The sequence below is a fragment of the Pagrus major genome, chromosome 7, assembly GCF_040436345.1.
Source record: "Pagrus major chromosome 7, Pma_NU_1.0".
Classification (NCBI taxonomy): domain Eukaryota; kingdom Metazoa; phylum Chordata; class Actinopteri; order Spariformes; family Sparidae; genus Pagrus; species Pagrus major.
The window spans coordinates 7,977,680-7,997,250 of NC_133221.1; the positions used below are offsets into that span (position 1 = coordinate 7,977,680).

General features: G+C 42.0%; 3 protein-coding genes across 3 annotated transcripts; all 3 read right to left on the minus strand.

The window, feature by feature from the left end:
- Window positions 1–748: 748 nt before the first annotated feature.
- fkbp1aa (FKBP prolyl isomerase 1Aa) lies at window positions 749–5,574 on the minus strand. The gene is made up of 5 exons (XM_073470879.1): window positions 5,470–5,574; window positions 5,314–5,361; window positions 4,664–4,776; window positions 2,790–2,964; window positions 749–1,652 (listed from the first exon to the last, which is right to left on the minus strand). The coding sequence occupies exons 1-4, from the start codon at window positions 5,504–5,506 to the stop codon at window positions 2,833–2,835; spliced, it is 330 nt and encodes a 109-aa protein (XP_073326980.1). The 5' UTR covers window positions 5,507–5,574; the 3' UTR covers window positions 749–1,652; window positions 2,790–2,832.
- Window positions 5,575–8,252: 2,678 nt separating this feature from the next.
- mfsd2al2 (major facilitator superfamily domain containing 2a-like 2) lies at window positions 8,253–13,817 on the minus strand. The gene is made up of 13 exons (XM_073469699.1): window positions 13,812–13,817; window positions 13,603–13,722; window positions 13,403–13,527; window positions 13,167–13,299; window positions 12,022–12,100; window positions 11,781–11,938; window positions 10,791–10,881; window positions 10,541–10,662; window positions 10,298–10,381; window positions 10,091–10,174; window positions 8,919–9,031; window positions 8,526–8,669; window positions 8,253–8,433 (listed from the first exon to the last, which is right to left on the minus strand). The coding sequence occupies exons 1-13, from the start codon at window positions 13,815–13,817 to the stop codon at window positions 8,253–8,255; spliced, it is 1,440 nt and encodes a 479-aa protein (XP_073325800.1).
- A 2,213-nt stretch (window positions 13,818–16,030) lies between these two features.
- fam110a (family with sequence similarity 110 member A) lies at window positions 16,031–19,365 on the minus strand. The gene is made up of 2 exons (XM_073470737.1): window positions 19,243–19,365; window positions 16,031–17,728 (listed from the first exon to the last, which is right to left on the minus strand). Exon 2 carries the CDS (start codon window positions 17,587–17,589, stop codon window positions 16,357–16,359), a length of 1,233 nt encoding a protein of 410 aa, XP_073326838.1. The 5' UTR covers window positions 17,590–17,728; window positions 19,243–19,365; the 3' UTR covers window positions 16,031–16,356.
- Between the last annotated feature and the right edge of the window lie 206 nt (window positions 19,366–19,571).

The window sequence follows — 19,571 nt, forward strand, 5'->3', positions numbered from 1 at the left end:
TTTCAATATTCAGAATTTAGTGAAAAAAAAAGTATAATGTATCTTTGGTTAGAGAAGCACATATTGTAGTATTTGAACTTCTATTTTCTTATTTTGCTTCGTTGTTTATTTTCAAAACTGCTCGATATGTCATTACTGCTGCACTTCTGATTGCATAGCCTGGATCCAGAGGACTTAATAAATAAATAAATGACTCAAGAAACAAATCAATATGTCCTTCAATGCACCAAATTCATAGATATAAAATGCATTAAGAAATGTGAAAGGTGAATACAGAAATAAATACATTTAAAAATGAATAAATCAATAAATAAAATGCAAATTAAATATATAGTTAAATTAATAGAGGTCAGTAAATACAGAGGGGAAATTAAAGCAGGAATTTTAATTTATGACACATAAAATTAATCAGTGCCTGTATTTTAAAACTATTTTCAGTATTAATTTTGGTGCATTAACAGGCACATTAATTGATTTCTGATTTTGGCAGTTTGAGTCAGTGAGTGTTGACCCGCTATCAGTCTGGATGCAAAAGCAATTAAATAGTGATTAACTGTAGTATGACAGAATACTGCAAAATACCCCGGGTGTTTCCTCACTTCTTGGAAAACAAAAAGATGCTTCTTCCTGTTTTCTTTCATGATTTTACTGCTGAATTACCATCAAACATGAATTGATAAATCAGTGAGGATATCGCCTATTTTAAAAAGGAAAAACTGAGGCTAACCAGTGAGATAAAAACAGCAGGTTGTGTTAAAATTACTCTTTTATTGTGTTCAGAGTAAGGAACAGACCGTTTACAACATCCACAGCTTGTTACAGACAACTCCTTCAAATAAAGATAATCACAAACCCCAAGATGTGCCTGTGGGGGAGCTTACCATGCACATTTAGAAACCTTTTCACCGGACACAAAGACCTTCTTTTGGCAAAAAAAAAATTAAAAAATAAAGTTTTACAAGCAATCAACAAGACAAATGATGTCCAGTTGTGAATGTTTCAGCAAGGGTCACTTTGCTGTCATAAATTAAGAATTGATGCTGCAGTATAGACAAAGAAAATCCTACATCTGCAGGGAACTGTAGGCTGTTCATGGCAATAATGTGCTTGATTCATGAATCCCTGTTTAACAATGTATTACATGTCCTTTTTTTCTAATTCAACCCAATAACAAGTATCACAAAGGTAATTCATAGAAATATCATTGTGTGTAACAACAATTTACTCTTATTTCTATTCAAGACAATTCATTACCCGCAATCAATACAATTTTAGTGTAAAGGCCACGGAGCCACAGGAATGAGACTGATTAAATATTCATGACATTTATCTAAAACCTGGTCCTGATGGCAGACACATGTTGTAACATTTTAAGTCAAATAATAAAAAAAAAAGATAAAACATCACCATAAAAATACATAACAGAATATGACAAAATACATGGGATGGGATGGCCTATGACTTATTACTTTATGGAATCTAAAAGTATAGGATGAAGGATAAAGTTTTAAAGCAAGTGACATAACACAATTTGTATCTAGATGGAAAGGAGAGTGAACTTGTGAAGCTATAGACATAGGTCCTATGCAGGGATCAAGAGCAGGAATCATCTGTGAACATTTTTCCTCCATGTTCCCGAGATAGGAGTCAACCTGCGGCGAAAAAAGACAGGAGAGTCTTAAGTGAAGTGATTAAGGCGGAGAAGCAAGAGGGGATTACAGGATGCGGAGGCGAAAGCTTGTTACGCATGTACAACTTAATCTCTAAACATCGGTGGGTAAATTCAAAGGCTAAACGTAAAGTCACTGTTAAATCGGAAGTGAGCGCGGTGCTGAAAAAGGCTTCATGTTTGAGGTGACAAACAGAAAAATCCAGAGTCATTCGTCACCTACACTTTTGAGATGCTTTAAAGGACGAGTTCAACCAATAATGAAAAGTCAGTCATCATCTAGTCATCCTGAAAGTGATGTAAAGTCAGGTTAAGTTTTGTAGTCCGCATAATTTTTCTGGATCTTCACAGCAAAACAACATTGCAGCATTGTCATTAACAACTGAAGGAGATGGGAACTTTTTCCACAACGTGAAAAAAATATCGAATTGGTCCACACTGCTCAACAGGCATAATAAGTCCCCGGAAGAAAATTGATTTGAAAAGACGTTATTTACACCCTCGACATGCGGTAGAGCTCGTGTACCCAATTCAGACGGGGTGTGCGCTAACACTTTCAGCTTAGCAGTTACAGTGAAGATTTCGGCTTTAAAAAAAGATGTAAATAACATCTTTAAAATCAATTTGGGATCTTTGAGCTTCTTCGTTTTAAAACAAGTCCCTGTCTTAGGAGAATGCTGCAACACCGTTTTGCTGTGAAGCTCCAGAAATGTATTGTGGGTTATGAAACTTCCCCCAACTTCTCATCAGCGTGAGGGTGAGTAGATAATGACTGGATTTTTCATTTTTGGGTGAAATTATCCTTTAAAGCCACATAATTACCAGGGCTGCACGATCGCTTCAGCATCAATATCGCAATAGTCACTTTAAGTAAACTGAAGTGTAGGATTACAGCACAGTATAAATGTAAACACTTTTGCCACACAGCAGTTTATCTGCCACTCGCTGGTTGTAGCCAGGTTGACTTCCGCCCACTGTGACATCACGTGAATTGTCTCTGTGTGCAGAAAACTATAATTTTCTTTTCCAATATCGTGCAGCCCTAATAATTACCCCACCTACGCAGTTTACAATGCACGTAAATGACGGTAATTTGTACGAATTAAGTAAAACGTCTCACCCTGAAAATTTGAGTGGAATTAAACAAAGTGAGTGCACAAGTTTCAGGCTTCCAGGCCGATGAGCTCCACGTCGAAGGTGAGAGTGCAGTTCGGTGGGATGATCCCCGGGTGACCTTTGCTGCCATAGGCGAAGTCTGGCGAGCAAGTCAGCTTTGCTCGCTGGCCTACACTCATCTGTGGAAGAGATGGAAAAAGGTTTAACTAAAATATTTTTACGTGGTTATGTTCATTCAAGGTCAAGTTCAGACATTTATTTTCTGTTAGCCTCGCAGAATGTGATGGAAGATGGGGAGTAACTCAAGGCCAGGAGATATCAGCGACTGGGGAAGGTGGACATTGTCCACGGTTTTTTTTCTAGTCCCATGAGATATAACATTTCTGTTAAAATAAAAACATTCAAGGCCGTGAAATTTCTATGGAGGTTTCTATGAAGACGGTTATTCAGTGTAGGTTTGGAAAAAAATATCTGTGGGTGTGTGATTCTCAAAGCGTCTAACAGAAGGAGGACATAAAAGTGGATTTTTTACTGTGTTCAAGTGTCTGCTTACAATAAATGTACTTCTTCAGACTCTGACTGCACTTGTTTTATTGAAAAATTTGCAAATTGTGTGAAAGAGGATCTGAACTTGAGATGGGAAGGATTTCAGCGTGGATTGCGATAATAAGTTGATTGTCTTGAATCTTGAATATCCTCACATGAATGATTTGACGTCTTACATTCGTTTCCTGAATTTACTTTGAACTGCCAAAGCCTGACACCATGGCTGAAGGCATGTCTTGCACATATCCACCACAAAAACAAGTTGAATCGAATGTGTGTAGATCACGGATCAGAGACCTGATATTCAGGTTTTGGGGCCGATGCTGATGCAGATATTAGGGTATAACAACTTCTGATTTCGATATATTGGCTGATATAAACACACATTTTCTACAGTGATTCCTAAAAGGTGGGTATCAAACACTTAACTTAACTGAAACCTTGAATCACTCAAAGTTTAATAAATATAAATCACTCCAAGCATTGTTTTCTGACCAAAAAGTTTAAAAAACCCGGTGATATCGACAACATATCTGCTGATAACAATATATCTGTGATAGGCCAACATCGGTGCAGTGTGGTCGTGTGACTCGGCCACCACTTGGCAATGCCTCAGCCTGCTCAGTCGTCCTCCTGGATCCACACACTTCACGTGTATTTTATATAATTCACTTGCATCTGATGCTCCATCAATTAAATCTGTAAACTGTGTTTTTGTTGTTCTGTTCTGTAAATGCGTCATCTATCGCACGTCTGTCTGTCCTGGAAGAGGGATCCCTCCTCTGTGGCTCCTCCTGAGATTTCTTCCCATCTTTTTTTCCCCTGTTGACAGGTTTTTTTCTTTTCCTCACTCGAATCGAGGCTCTGAGGACAGACGATGTCGCTCGCTGTACATATTTTAAAGCCCACTGAGGCAATGCGGTTGTGATTTTGGCCCATATTAATGAAACTGATTTGATTTGATTGTTTTTCCACACAAAAAACGTGTCCCACCTGTGATGCAAAACAAAATGTGAGCAGAAATTTATTTTTAATCTAATTGTATTTGTTATCTTAAAGTTTAAAGAATATCTTGATGGTTATCTGAATCATATAGTGTTTTGCAATAATGTCAGACAGGATCTTAACAGGACATTTCAGCTGGTCTCACACCTACACACCTGGCCCTGGTGAAGTGTTTATCCCACAGTAGTGTTACTGCTGCTGCTTTTAAATGAAGTACTCCACAAAGCAGTTATAACATACAAACACTTGACTGTATAATAGATGACCACTGTTGAGTCATTTTGATTTTTTTTTGCATTTTTCCAGTGTTGTAAACAAGCTCCTCACCTGAGCTACTCCTTCTTCCCAACCACGAATAACCTCCTGGTGTCCAATCTTGAATTTGAACGGCCTTCCCCGGGACCTCGACGAGTCAAAGACTTTCCCATCTGGCAGTGTGCCTGGTAAAAAAAAAAAAAAAGCCAAGAGAGAGGGCGGCTGGTGAGCGATCAGAGCCTGGGGTCGGTGAAGCAGCCCTGTCTGGGTAACTCACATCCTGGCGCTAACTCGGCTAGCGTTAGCATAACGGTGCTGGCTGGCTAACGCTGACAGCGGCTGCGGTACCGTTAGCTCGGCCGCTCCTGTGTACGTCTACACGCCTTGAATAACGATACCACGGCCACACTGAGAAAACACTGAATTAACTACACAAGCGAGCAAAATGCTGATATTCGTATCGGCGTAGCTTGTGTTAGCCCGACACACAAAAACAAGCGATTTGTTAGCTAACTTAGCTGCGATGCTAACCAGCAGAAGCAGTTAGCCGCTGAAACAAACTAAGCCCCGCGTCTATTTACACGCAAACAACAGGCTTTTACTTCTCCAGAGGTTAGCGAGGTTTATGTAGTAAACGCTTCCTAAATAACAAAAGATTTAGCCTCCGGCGTTTCCGCTTCATTCAGTCCCCACCGAGCCCGCACCGCAGCCTCCTCACTCACCGACGTAGTGCACCACGACGCGCTGCCCCTTCTTCGGAAACGTCTGTCCTGAAAATGAGGAGAAAATACAGAAAACCGTGTCTAGTAAAGGAAGCACACATCATCTGAAGTTAAAGTCGGTGTCGTGCTGCTTAAAAGAGGCCGATTTGTTCTCACCATCGCCCGGACTTATGGTCTCAATTTCTACTCCCATGTTCGCTCTCGAGTTGCCTTCCTTCCTTCTCGACCACCCTACAATGCGAGCGGAAGCAGGAGTCAGGGGCGGCCTGTCGCCGGGCGGGTGGGCTCAGATGCGGGGAGAGAAAACACTCCGGTGATGATGATGATGATGATGATGATGGTGATTAAAACAACATCATCCACAATCTGACGTGGAAACTAAACCGGAACACTTTATAAAGTGTGTGACAGAGTGATATTATGACATAAAGATGGATTGATAATCGATAACTTGATTGGTTGGTTGAAATCTTTATTCTAAGACCATAAATAAGAAACCATATAATTAATCTTTAGCTTATAATTCAGCATAGGCTTCCTTATTTAATCATAACTTATGAATACATTAATAAATACATATAAATATAAATACACACACACACACACACACACAAATATATATCATTTATAACCAAGTATGTATTGTCCAGCACCCACTTACCCCTCACCATACATACCTACATATTTAAATATAGGCTATATATTCCTACATTCCCACAATAACCATCATAACCACTTTAAAATGTTAAAGCCCTTCTGCATCCCTGTTTTCAACATAGCTTCAAACCAACGTCTGATAATAAATTCAGATTCAGATCGAGACAACTTTATTAATCCCACCAGGAACAGCTCGCCTTGCACACATACTGGAACACACAGTAACATGTAGACACAGAAATAGACGAGTAACGAATAAAATAAGAGTAGAATTAAATTGAATTTCTACAGTTTCATTGTGAATAATGTTTTATTCGGCTGTGTCTCTGTTACGTCTGAAATAAATGATCAATCCCTTGGTTTTAGATACACTTAAGACCAGGAACATATTATCACACCAAGAAATAAAATCCACAGAAACATTCCCACGGTCTGATTTTGATCAGCGGAGAATGGCAGCAAGGCAGCGTCATCAGATAATTTGACCTTGTTACAGCGTGATAGTGATCTGTTTTTCTTTTTTTTTTGAGTGTGGCAGCAATAAAGCTACTTATCCTATCCAAAAAATAAATTATCATTCCTTCAACCCATCAATCAATAAATCAATCAACTTTATTTAGACAGCAAATTGAAATTCAAAAGTGAATGAAAAAACAAACATATTACTCTAAACAGGCTTTTTTAGTTTCCTGCAGAGCGTTAGATGAGAAGACTGATACCACTGTCGTGTCTGTACGCTAAATATGAAGCCAGAGGAAGCCGGAAGTTAGCTTAGCTTAGCATAAACACTGGCAGCAGCTAGCAGCTAGCCGTGCAAAGTTGAACAAATCTGCAACATGGGCTTTGTACATGTTGTACAGTCAGCAGGATGCTGTTGGCAGTGTATGTTTCTGCAAACCACGGATACGCTGAAACTTTGCATTTCTTTAGGTTCAGTTCTTTATTCATGTAGTGACAACACTGTACTTATAAACTGGTTAGGTCTAGGCACAGAAAACACCTGTTCCGGTTGTGTAAAAGATCTTTCTTCTTGCCTAAATAACAACTTTTCGTCACCACAAACACGGCTGGGATTTGCACCGAGGTCTCACAGACACGAGAACGTAAAAAACGTGGAACTGTAAGGTGCCTCACTAAACCCAGGACACTTTAGATTTCACGTTTGATGTCCCAGGATCGTTCTCAGGAACATTTCTGCCTGATTTATCTTCTCCTGACCGCTGGTACAGGCTGAGTCTCTGCTTGTGACACTTCAGATTTACATCTGACTTGACAACTGATTTCGGCCCGCTGTATTCTCCAGAACAGCTCCTTGATACATCCGACAGGACGGACGACTTGACAGAGCATTTTTGATCATGCTTGTAACAACCTGGTGAGGACTTGTGCGACGTGTTGGTCTTAGTGTTATAATGTGAAGCTGTTGTCACATCATCACGAGGTGGCTGCACGTTTGTTGGTCGCTCTTTGTTGTTTTCTCTCGGCTCTGATGAGGATGATGTAGCTTCTGGGCTAGATGAAGAATGAAGAGAAACATATGAAATACTATAACTCGGTGGAAACCAGATTTTAAATTGGTGCTGTTGAGGGTTTTTTAACAACTCCTGGGGGAAATATGTGCGTCACAAGCTGCTAAATGCTCCATTATGTTCACCTGCTGGTGGCTAAATTTGTCTGCCTGCTCTTTGGTGCTGAGCAGGTAGTGCTTAGTGAGCGTTTAGACCTTTTCTTCTCAATAAATCAGCTGCCTGCTTCAGCTGAAAACAACACGGCACGCCGAACAGCTGAACAATGAGCTGAATAATGGCTCATCGCTCACGTATGTTTTACAATCTGTACTTTTGTTGCCATAATCTGTACACATTCAGATGTGGCTTTTTTTTTTCCAGCCAATTATCTTGTGTGGGTTGTCCTCGCCTCCGCTCGGCGTGCCTCGACCTGCTGAGTCTTCCTCCTGGATCCACACTCTTCACGCATATTTAATCTACTTGTACCTTGACATTGGAGCCTGTTTACTGTTTTATGTTCTGTTCACGTAACATCTATTGCATTTCTGAGAAGTATCCTTCCTCTGTGGCTCTTCCTGAGGTTTCTTCCATCGTTTTCACACATGCTAAAAAGGTGTTTTTGGGAGGAGAGAGGGTTTCGAACACTGTACAGCCCAGTTCGGCACTACGAGCAACCCATTTCACATTTTCATCTCAATATGTAAAAGTCTCTCTCATCGCAGCTGCTTTAAAGCTGGCATGTCGGCTTCATCCCCTGAGAGGTTAATCTGCCACTTACCGATCTGTACTCGGTTGTTCCTGGAGCTGTAAAGATTGCCTCTCATTGATTGGGTAGGAGCGAAAGAAGACCATCCCTGTCAGCAGCAGCGCGATGGGAACCGGTGAGAACAACACAACCAGAGCCGTCGCCACTCCGTCGCCATGGTTACAGGCACCCGCTCTGTAGCCCACAAAACTGGAGACGAGGAGAAAAACAAAAAAAAATTTGACGGACAAACTGATGCACGCACGTAACAGATAAAGTGAGTGGACGGAGGAGTGACTCACTGTAATGTCATGGTTGAGATCCCAACAGACAGGCCTCCAGCCAGCTTATTGCAGAAAGCATAACAGGAGAAAAACAGAGGCTCCAGGTCTTTAAAGGATGGGTGTCTCGCGGCGAAGTCGTCCACCACATCAGGGAGCATGGACCTGTGGCAGAAACAGAACAGAGCTGACATATCACATACCAAAAACCACATGTCAGCTTAGATGAGGAGGAAAAACTGACCAGTCAACAAAACACAGATCATCGCTAGAATATTCATCAGTGACCAGGGTCAGGTGGAGGCAACCTAAATGATTCATGTGCGCCGCATTCGGTTCTGATTCTGATTGGATCTGACAGGGGCCTCGGAAAAAGGACGGAGAACTTTGTGTCCTGGCTGGGAAATCACTCACCAGGGGAGCAGGAATATGGTCGCAATGCTGAACCCCATCAGGACGCACATAGTCATGAAGACTGGCAGGTTACTGGGAACACAGACGACTATAGTGGAAGCTGGGATGAAGAGCTGACAGAGACATGAACAGGCAGGGAGGTGTGGAAAATGACTCTTATTCAGATTATTGTACAGGGACATGAGTAACAAGTTACGACAAGGATGCATTTATCAACTTAATGCAGTTATAATCATTAATTAACAGTTATATAAAACAATAATAAACATTAAGTCACAAACAAATTTCTATTTCATCATGTTTTAAAGGTTATTTTACAAATAGAATAGTAGTACGGTTAATTATACTTAGTAACCTTGTGCATTTATCAAGTGTTTCAACAACAAAGAGCATTAATGAATGGTTTATTATGGTAATCCTCAACAGGGGGTCCGCAACCCCTGAGGGGTCCTCAGACTTACTGCAGGGGGGCACAAAATTATTTTTTAAATTGTGTTTTTTTTTTCTAGGAAATGTAAAGGTGCAATATGTAAAAATGATCCACCTGTCAAACTGTTCTCAAAACAAATAAGGAGGAGCATATATCATCAGAGTAACCGCGGACTGCTGCCAACTGCAGCTGCTGACCGTAGCTGCCGTTAGCTTGTTAGCTCAGTTAGCCATGCAGCTAGTTGTTCAGACTGGGAGTGTTTACACTGCCAACACGAGGTTTTTGGGCCGGGACGGCTCGAAGATAAAGGAACTCGGACACCTTGACATCAATGCCACAGAATGTGTCCACTGATCTCAAAAAGCAAAACCAAAAATAAGTCATAATCTGGAGGACGGACAGTCGTTCATTTATGAAAACAGTGAATTTCATGACATATATGTTTATTAACATCTTCATCACCCCTATACTACTTTTAGTACAAACCTAAATTAATATGTAAAGTCTTAATAAAAGTTAACAAGAAACATTTGTTAACAGTTCTTCATATGCTTAAAAAACTTCACTTGAATCTTTATAAACTATTAAATAATGTACAAATGAATACCTTAGTTAACATGAACACCATTAGTGAATGATTACCGGACACATTAGTTAACTGTTAACTCTTAGTTAATGATTATGACCGTGTTAACTAATCTCAGTTAATGGGTGTCACAGGGTCACATGTATTGTTTCTTACTGACAGTCCGATGAAAACTGTGACCTTCTTTCCTATTCTCAGAAGAACCGCTTGCCACAGAGGAACCGCTACTGAGGCAGACAACTGTGGAAATATTGAAATCAAGAAATTCAAAATGCGTCGTGACTTTGAATCACGCACTGTGGGAAATTAGATGACTGTAAAACATCTTGGTGAGCAGAGTGTGTTATTACAGTTGCATCTTACCAGCAGAGCCAGCAGGAGGTGCTGGAACTGGGCACCCAGCCCAGCTGCATGACTGCAAAAGAGTGCAAAATTACCCAAGGACATCTGAGATAAAACAGAAACAGGACAGTTAGATAACCGTTAAATACATGCACGACTTCTAAAAGCACAAAACCAAATTTAAAAATGGAAGTGTAGATGTGCAAAGATGGTTATACAAGGATTATGGGCCTTATCTTTAGAGGAATGCAGCTCAAACTCTACCTGAAAAGCAAGTGCACTGAACACAAAGCCGAGCACCAGGCGTTGGTAAGGAATGTGGCACATCAGCATCTTCAGCGAGGTCAGGTAGGGCGGTCGTACTTTGTCATCGGAGCAGAGAGGTGCTGGAAGGAACAGGAGTGAAGACATTATGATGACATAAATCACACACATCTACCGCAAACACGTGTTTTTATTTGTAGTGTTGGTGCATTATTAACATTGACCATCGGCCACTAAGTGAATGACTCACCCCGCTGCTCCGTCACCCCCAGGAAGAGAACCAGACTGCAGAGGAAAAACAGGGCGCCCATGACCAGAGCTGAGGTCAGGAAAGCCTTTTGCTGGGGGCAGAAATACACACATGAAACATTTAAAGACAAAAAAGACACAATTACTCTACCAACAAACACATCCAGATGTCCAGAGGCTACAAACACAAGCCAACAGGCCTTCAGTTATGTAATCTGTCATATGTTTGAGATTACTTTGCATTAAGATCACGTTAAACAAGTTTTTCCACTTCATAGTATTCACTTTCATGATTATTAATGATCATTATATATTTTAGGTTCATTTTAATTTCCATGTCTATCACGTACATGACATAATACTTTCTGGAAGCGTAAATTAAATCACTGGAGGTTAAAAGCTAACGTTAGGCTATAAACAGACTACACTGCAGTCGCATGACTTAGACGTCACCACCACTAAGCGTCTGACTACATGATTACTATACAAGTTTTCTGTAAATTGATAAATCTACAAGTTGTAAAGCTAAAGTTAGAATAGTTAGTAGCAAAAGTCGGCCTGTAAAGACGGATTAGTGAGTAGATGAGTCTCTGTGTTCGGGGTGATGACGTTTAATGTCCGTGACTTGTTAGCAACCGCCGTTTTTAAGACACGTAAGCACTTTGTAATTAAATCATGGGACATTTAACGATGTAGATTCACTTAGTTGGGTTCAAGAGCTAATTCAGTTAAATCTGCCTCCTCAACATTGTAGTTGTGTAATATATGTTAAATGCACTTGTGTAAGAACACAATCCTGACAACATAAAGGGATGAAAACACAACAATGCCTTTGTGAGAGAAGCTGAGAAGTAAATTACAGGGTAACAAGATACCCCTGAGACTGTGTGAGCACGATGTCAAAACAATGCTGCCTGGCTGCTGAAGAAACATGAGTTACCTCGGCCGGAGTGACCACTTATATTTAACATTTCAAGTGCAGCGTATCTACCGTTCCCTGGAGGGATGCAATCGGTGTTGAAGATGTGCTCTGAGGTGTCTCATGGTCCACGTGTTGACAGGCCTGTTGCTTCTCTGCGTTGTACACAGCTACAACTTGACCCTGAATCACAGAGGCCAACAGCATCGCCGCCATCTCCACACTCATTCCTGCCAAAGAAGGGTACAAAGATCCCGGTCTACATTTTTGTTCAGCCTCTTAGCCTGAGATTAATGAACGCCGGTGCTCTTACTGTAGGCTGTGGCAGAGTCTCTGTCTCTGTGATCTCCCCCCAGGAACATGTTGAGGGAGAGGTAAGGCACGTTGTAGCACTGTTAATGGGTGACAGGAGAAAACATGACGCCGGTCGACAGCACACGAGCGGTGTGAAACTCAGTCGCCATGGTGACACAGCTTGGAGCAAAATGGCAGCAGCAACAGTGAATTGAAGAGATGGAGAGAAATGTGGTGAGGGTAAAAGTAGATTGAGGCACAAGATGGAGGATAGATGACAGAAATGAGCGGCAGCAGTGATGGAAGAAGTACTCAAAACCTCTAATCCTAGAAATACTCCAGTACAGGTTATATTCCTGTATCCAAAAGTCAATTTAAATAAAAGAACATCAAGTTTTATCAGCAAATATTCACTCAACAGTAAATATACTTGTTTCTTGTGACAGATTTATTATCATAGATGGCACTGTAAGAGTGTATAAACAGCACTTTATTGTTGTAGCGGCTCCAGGTGGAGCTCTATCTCTATCTGTATCTTGGTGAAATATTGAATAATTTGACCTTTATGGGCTGCAGACAGTTCAAATAATCATTTGAAAAGTTTAGAGGGTAAATCAGTCTTTGGTGAAGCTGCTATCAACTCCTAGATATTTGAAAACTGTGACAGGCAGCCCTGAGTAGACACAGCTATTTTCTAAGATTATCTTCTTCATTTTAAAAGTAACTTAAAAACTGCAGCTGGAGGTGGTGGCATAAAGAACGTGCATTAAATCACATCCTTTGGACTGTCGCAGAAAATCTGACCTGAGTCCTTTACAAAGAAAATCCACAGTCCAGCAGAATTAAACAACTTCAAGAAATCGTTCACAGGCTTGTACAGGTGACCGAGAGAGACGGGGAAGCTCTCATTCTCACGTCAAGTTACAAACCGCTCACAAGTGGCCGATAAAAAAGTGATTCATACATGTGAATTGCTACAAATTGTTACATGGTGTTGGGGTTCAAAAGAAAATTTGGTTATCAGAGTTAGGGTGTACATGATTATTCTGGCCTCCATAGGCTCCTCAAGCAGCTGGGCCCCAGAAAGCTCTCCCTTACGGGCGGCCCTGGTCACCAGATAGGCCAAAGGAGCATGAAGTGCCTGAAACACTCACACTGACTTACACTCATGAGGGTCTCGAACAGGCAGGCCGCTGTGAGGAACCACAGCACTCTGACAGCCGGAGACATGGAGCCTCCTGGCAGGAACCAGAGCAGCAGATAGGACAGGACACCAAACGGAGTGGAAAGAACCAGCCTGAGAGATAAACATCGTCGGCTCTGTTGAATTCAGCGCCGGAGGACGCGTCCTACATTAATTCAAGATGAAGTGTGTTAAACATGCGGCTCCACCAACCAACCATGGAGTGAGTTTGCCGATGGGTGTCCAGTTACTGCGGCCCACCAGATATCCAATCAGAGGGTCCGTCACGGCGTCCCAGGCCCGGCTCACGAATAAGATCATGGAAACGTAGGAGGCCTCCATCTGTGAAATACCGACATGCTTTTTTTTGAAATTCAGATAGAAGTGCAAGCTGCTGTTTGTGAGGACAACTTGTACCTGCACAACATCCAGAAGAAAAATCTGCAGGGAAACACCCATAGCTACTGCGGTCATCTGATACGGGACCCCACCCACAGCGTAACACAGCTTCCTGGCAAGAGGAATCCCCCCCGACCCCTGTGAGGACCAGAGAGAAGAGCAGACAAGAAGATATATCTTCTGCTAATTGACTTTTAAAGGATGAGCTCACCCCAAAAATGGGTCACACTCATGCAGACAGAGAGTCGAATGAAGTTTTGTTGTCCACAAAACAATTCTGGAGCTTCACAGTGATGCAGATGAGCTGTGTGGAGCAATTTAATGTTTTTCACAGTTATTTTTTTTACGTTTTAAAACAAGTCCCCATCTACTTCAGCTGTTTTGGAGAATACTGTGACGCTGTTTTGCTGTGAAGAAATGTTTTGTGGACTACAAAACTTCACCCAAATTTCCATCAACATGAGGCTGAGTAGATAATGACTGAATTTTCATTCTTGGGTGAACTTATCCTTTAATGATTTCAGCTACTGTTTACACAGTTTTCTTCACAGTGAAAGTGTTTTGCAGAACATTTTAAGTTCAGATTTCAAATGAGTGTCTTCTGTGATTTGATGGACTTCGTTTAAAAGAAGGGTATTTTGCATTTTGCTGCCTTGAGTGAGGAGTATTTTGTTTTTGTGCCACCATAACCAAGTCTGAAAATTATACAAATGATTCTAACAATGCATCAAAACAACGCAGAACAAGGGGTGAATTAACATCCAACACTCGAGAGAGAGAGAAAACCATGAAGTAATAATAATTTTATCCGAGGAATGACACATCTGCACACAAAAGATGAATATTTTCCTGTCCTGTTTCAATAAAGATTTTCATTTGGACAATCTAAAAAGTTTTCAGTCCAATAACTTTATTGGCATGACCATAACTAAATACAGTTTTGACAAAGCATTATACTAATAATCAGTGTTGATATTACAACATAAACAATGTAGAAAGAAGTAGATTGAAAGTCTCACCCTCTGTTGACCTTCGCTGCATGACTTTCCGTCCTCGGCCTGTTTTACTAACTGATTCTTTAATGTCTGTACTCGACTTGTAAAATCCTTAAGACAACTCATCCTCTGGAGTTAAGAGAGAATAAAGCCACATGTGGACCGTCAGTTACACTCGTCCTCTGCGTACATTACACAACAATAGCTCTCTCCATAATCACACGGTTGTATTCAAGTCCTGCTGACGCTGAAATCTGGTTGAACAACTTCTTCGTCTTTGAACGCGAGCTGCTCTTATTATCCAGCCCACCTGCTCATGGTTACAGTAAGAATGAATGAATGAGCTGCACAACAAAGCTTTTCACGTGTGTTCCTTTAAGACATGATTCATTCATGAGGAAAAGTAATCCTAACTTCTTTTTCTTTTTCCAGTGCTGTAAAAAAGTACTCAAAAGTCATACTTTAGTAAAAGTAAAGACATAGGGTCACCCATTAGATTAGTACTTGAGTAAAAGTCTTTGAGTATCTGATATTCAATGTACTTAAGTTTCAAAGTACAGGTAAAAGCAGTGATGGAATGTAACTAAGTACATTTACTCATGTCCTTTACTTGAGTACAGTTTTGAGCTTGATTATTTCAATTTTCTGCTCCTCTATACCTCCACTCCACTACAGTTTGGAAGCAAATATTGTACCTCTTACTCCACTACATTTATTTGATAACTTTAGTTACTAGTTACTTTGCAGATTGCAAGCTGTAGAGACAAACCAGCACATTTTTAATTTAATCCGTTTCATCAGAAATATGACAAATAAAAAAAACGATCATTCTGTTAGTCAGAAAAACAGTAAATATCGGATCCAATAATCGAACAGGCCAATAATCACAGTAAACATACATATAAATATATGTATCATTTATCTTTACTTGTACTTTTGATAGTAAAGCCCATTTATTGCCAGAAACTGCAATATTTTAAGACAATATCTTTATCTTCACTCAAGTAAGACTCAGAATCAATGTTTTTTTGTCTGTCATCTGATTGCTGAGAGCATAAATCAACTTAACAACGCGCTACTTTGGCTCTGGTGCAGCGTGCAATCTGCACAGTTATCAAATAAATGTAGTGGAGTGAAAAGTACAATATTAGTAAAAGTAAAAGTACATTAAGTATAAAGTAGCAGCACAGAGTGTGTCAGTATGGACCGCTCTGACCTCTTGTGGAACAGCAGTGAAACTCTCCATCAGATGAAGCCCGTCGATCCTGCTCTTCTTCTCCCTGACAGGTTTATAAACAGCAATTTCATGAAGAAGAGTTTCAAAGCAACCTCGCCCATCACATACATTTATATAGACTTATAATATGGACATATTATTTCCTAAAAAACAAAGGGTTTGAATGTTGTGGTTCTGAAAAAAAAGTGTGAGAGTAACAAAGAAGATGCTTTCATCGTTCGATCTTTAATGCCATTAATGTCCATTTACAGCCGGAGATGAGACGTCCTGATGGTGAGCCACATGAGCTTCACACAAAAAACAAAAAAATATCATCAACAACAAAAAAATCATTTCCTGCAGTAGAAATAGCTGTTTTCTGTTTGTACAACAAAAAAAATCAAATATCTTAAAAAAGAAAAGGAAACAAACAAAATGAATCAAATGGAAGTGAATTACTTTTCAGACATATCATCAGTTGAATCACAGGATCCCATCACTTCATTGAAATTTTCACTTTGGTTTGAAGCTTATTTTAGACCATTTAACACCTGACACCTCCTACAAGTTGGTGCTTTTACTTGCATTGTCCTTTGCGTGCCGGAGTCCGTACAGCCATTTAATCACTCTTGCATTTCTCTCAATCACAGAAACACCGTAGGGAACACGCTCAGCAGCATTACCAGCGCCCTCCTCCTCCTCCTCATCTTCATCCTCTTTGCCGGAGCCTGCACACTCAGACCCCGGAGCGCTCACACTGCGGAAACGAGCCATGGACACAATGTCAGAAGTGGATCCGGTCCACTCCTGCAGGTCTGCTGGATCCAGACCACACAGGTTGAAGAAGCGCTCCAGCTCCGTCCCGGCTCGGGAGCACCGGTCGCTCATGTCCGATTTGGACCGGGTCAGGGAGGGGCGCTTCCTGGAGCTGGAGGAGGACAGACGGGTGATCGCTGGGGAGGGGGGAGGGAGAAGATGGAGGTTTGGGTGAGGTGGAGCCGGGGTGGGGGTTCCAGCTGGAGAGGAGGGGAGGTTGTCTGGTTTCGATGGTGCAACAACGGGTTTCAGAGGAGAAGGAGGTGTTGTTCTGGAGTGGAAGAGACGCAGGTGTGAGGTAGCCGGGCGGAGTGGAAACTGGGAATGTAAAGGGATGGGCTGAAGGGGCTGCCGGATGAAGTGAGGTGGTCTGCTGGGTGTCCTCACCTGAGGCATGACGTCCACTCTGCGTACCGTCCCTGCAGCTGGAGCTCCAGGAGAGCCAGAACTCTCCACCCTGGCAGGTCCAGAGGCTTTTAATCTCACTTTAGCTGGACTGGACCAGTCGGGACGTGGCGGTGGACACGGTCTCTCCTTCTTCTGTTGCACCCCTGCAGGTGTGGGGCAAGGACCACCATTAGGAGCTTTACTGTCCCCTGAGGCTGCAGCATCATTCACACCACTGATCAGATTAGTCAGATGCTCCAAGTTGAGATTAACTTCCTCCTTCTTTGCTTTCGTTGGAGTCTGAGTCTTCCTTGTGGGCCTCAGATCAGTATCGGGGCTCAGCAGAGGCTTCCTCATGTCTGGAGCCCGGACTGGCTGCTGTTTAGACAGAGCCACCTGACTCTTGACATATTTCGCCTTGTCTGCTTCCAGCCTCTCCACCGCACTCTGCTTCGGTGTGGCCGCTGCTGCCGGGAACCGCCGGTAGAAGTCCGGCCCCACTGGCCCTTTGGGTCGCAAGCGTGGTGGTGTAGCAACAACAGCAGTCCTCCCCGGCTGCCTCGCTGGGCTTTGAAGAGTCTCAACAGGCATGTTGTGAAACTAAAAGTACCTGTCCTCTTCTGCTTTCTCTTTCTCTAGTTTGATTCTGCAGAAGTGGCAAAGTTATCCTGTCTCATGATCAGCTCCACTCCATTTTTGAGTTGCGACCTCAGCATCTCAGTTGTACTTCCTGTGGAAAAGAGACACATCAGTGAGGAGAGTGTGTTAAAGACAACGAGCACACTCAGACAAGACACAGCCAACTCCACAAACACCCTCCACCCATAAACCCTCCTCCGTCTTTCACTGCAGCCAATCAGCCTCTCGAAGTCCCCTTTATCTTACAAGTTCATTGGCTGCCGACGCTGGCGGATTTGAACAATTACTCGCAGTCATCCATCTTTCCGCAGACAAACACACAAAAAAACTGACACTTCATTTTCAGTCAGTAGTGGACGGCCTGGGAAAAGAGTGGCACAAGTGTGTGTGTGTGTGTGTGTGTGTGTGTGTGTGTGTGTGTGTGAGGGGTGATGGGGAGGTTCATCAGGACAGCTGTCAACAAGCTATTGTCTGGAGGCAATACAGAGCAGATCACACACACTACCACACACACCAACAGCTGCTATGGGAACAAAGGCTCCTCATCTTTAAATAAAGCAGCCAGTTGCCAGCAGGGTTTGTTAGTGGGCTCCTTCCTGAACTACAAATCTCTGTGGGTTAAAGGTGCATTATGTAGTTTTGGGGAAGACATTTTAATCAGGTGAGAAAGATCCTCATTGACTAAACAAACAAAAGAAAAAACTCTCTTTGCTTTCATGACTGAATAAACTGAAAAAAGAAACTGACCTTAAAAAGGACAACACAATTTCATTTTACTTTGTTTATGTGTGGCGGACCCTGCCACCTTTCCAACTTCAAAGTGTTCTGGGACCTTGTTTTCCTCTGAGAACAGCTTGTTTATTCGATCAAACTCATTTATATTGTACATATTAGTTTGAATTTCTTCTCCAAAACTACACAGCGCCCCTTTAAGTAAAATCATAACAAAGCGGTGCAGCTTAGCATCTGCTGACCCGTCTCTCTAAGCCTTTAACTGTGGTGAAGGTCATAATATTAACTTGATAAATACATTCGCTCTTTCTGCACTTCACTTAAGATAGGCTCCCAGTGCGCGTTCGAACAATCTGCGTCTGCCAGTCACATTCTCTACATATTTGCCATTCCAGTCTGAGCCAGGCCAAACTCCTGCTGACAGAGCTGATGGAAACTTCCTATAACCTGGCTCCACGTCTCCCCCAGTTTACAAAAACAAAGTGATCTCCCTTTACCGGTAAAGGCCGCCACCAGTGGCAGCACCACCATGATGTGTATGATTATGAGGAAGCAGGCTGGTGTTATTACAAACCAAAGAGGAATGTCAAGAGGTGGGTCAGACAAACAAAAATAGAGCCACTAATTTAGTGTTTCTGAGTCAAGTGCCGGCATGTTGAGCTCACTGAGGGTAAATGACAAAGAGAAGCAGGGAGACAAATGAAACAGAAACACAAAGAGGCAGGTAAACAAAAAAAAAAAAAAAAAATGTCCTTCATGTATGAACTCAAGGCCTACATACCTGGTCTTGCCCTGACAAGCTCAGCCCTGCCTCTATGAAGGTAATAGTTGTAGACAGGTTGTTTTTTTTTCTCATTTCTGAAGAAAACTCACCTTGACAGTCCCGGTTGGTCTCCACAGCCTTTCCTGGGTTTGTGGTTTGATCCCAGCGAACACACTGTGCCGTCCTGCTGAACAGAATGTGTTTGAAGGCAGCTCAAGACAAACCTGTTTGACAACTCATGTGTGCTCCTCCTGAGCCCGCCCCCTCCTCCTGATTGGTCCAATCACTCTCCTACAAGGATATGAGCTGACTTCTTTAGTCACATGTCACCCTGCTATTGTTTTATGTTGCTAGATGATAAGCAGTTTGTTTGTGCAGGTGACATAAATCATCTACACTAACTGACACGTTCTGCTGTTCAAAGGTCCGTGTAAAGTGT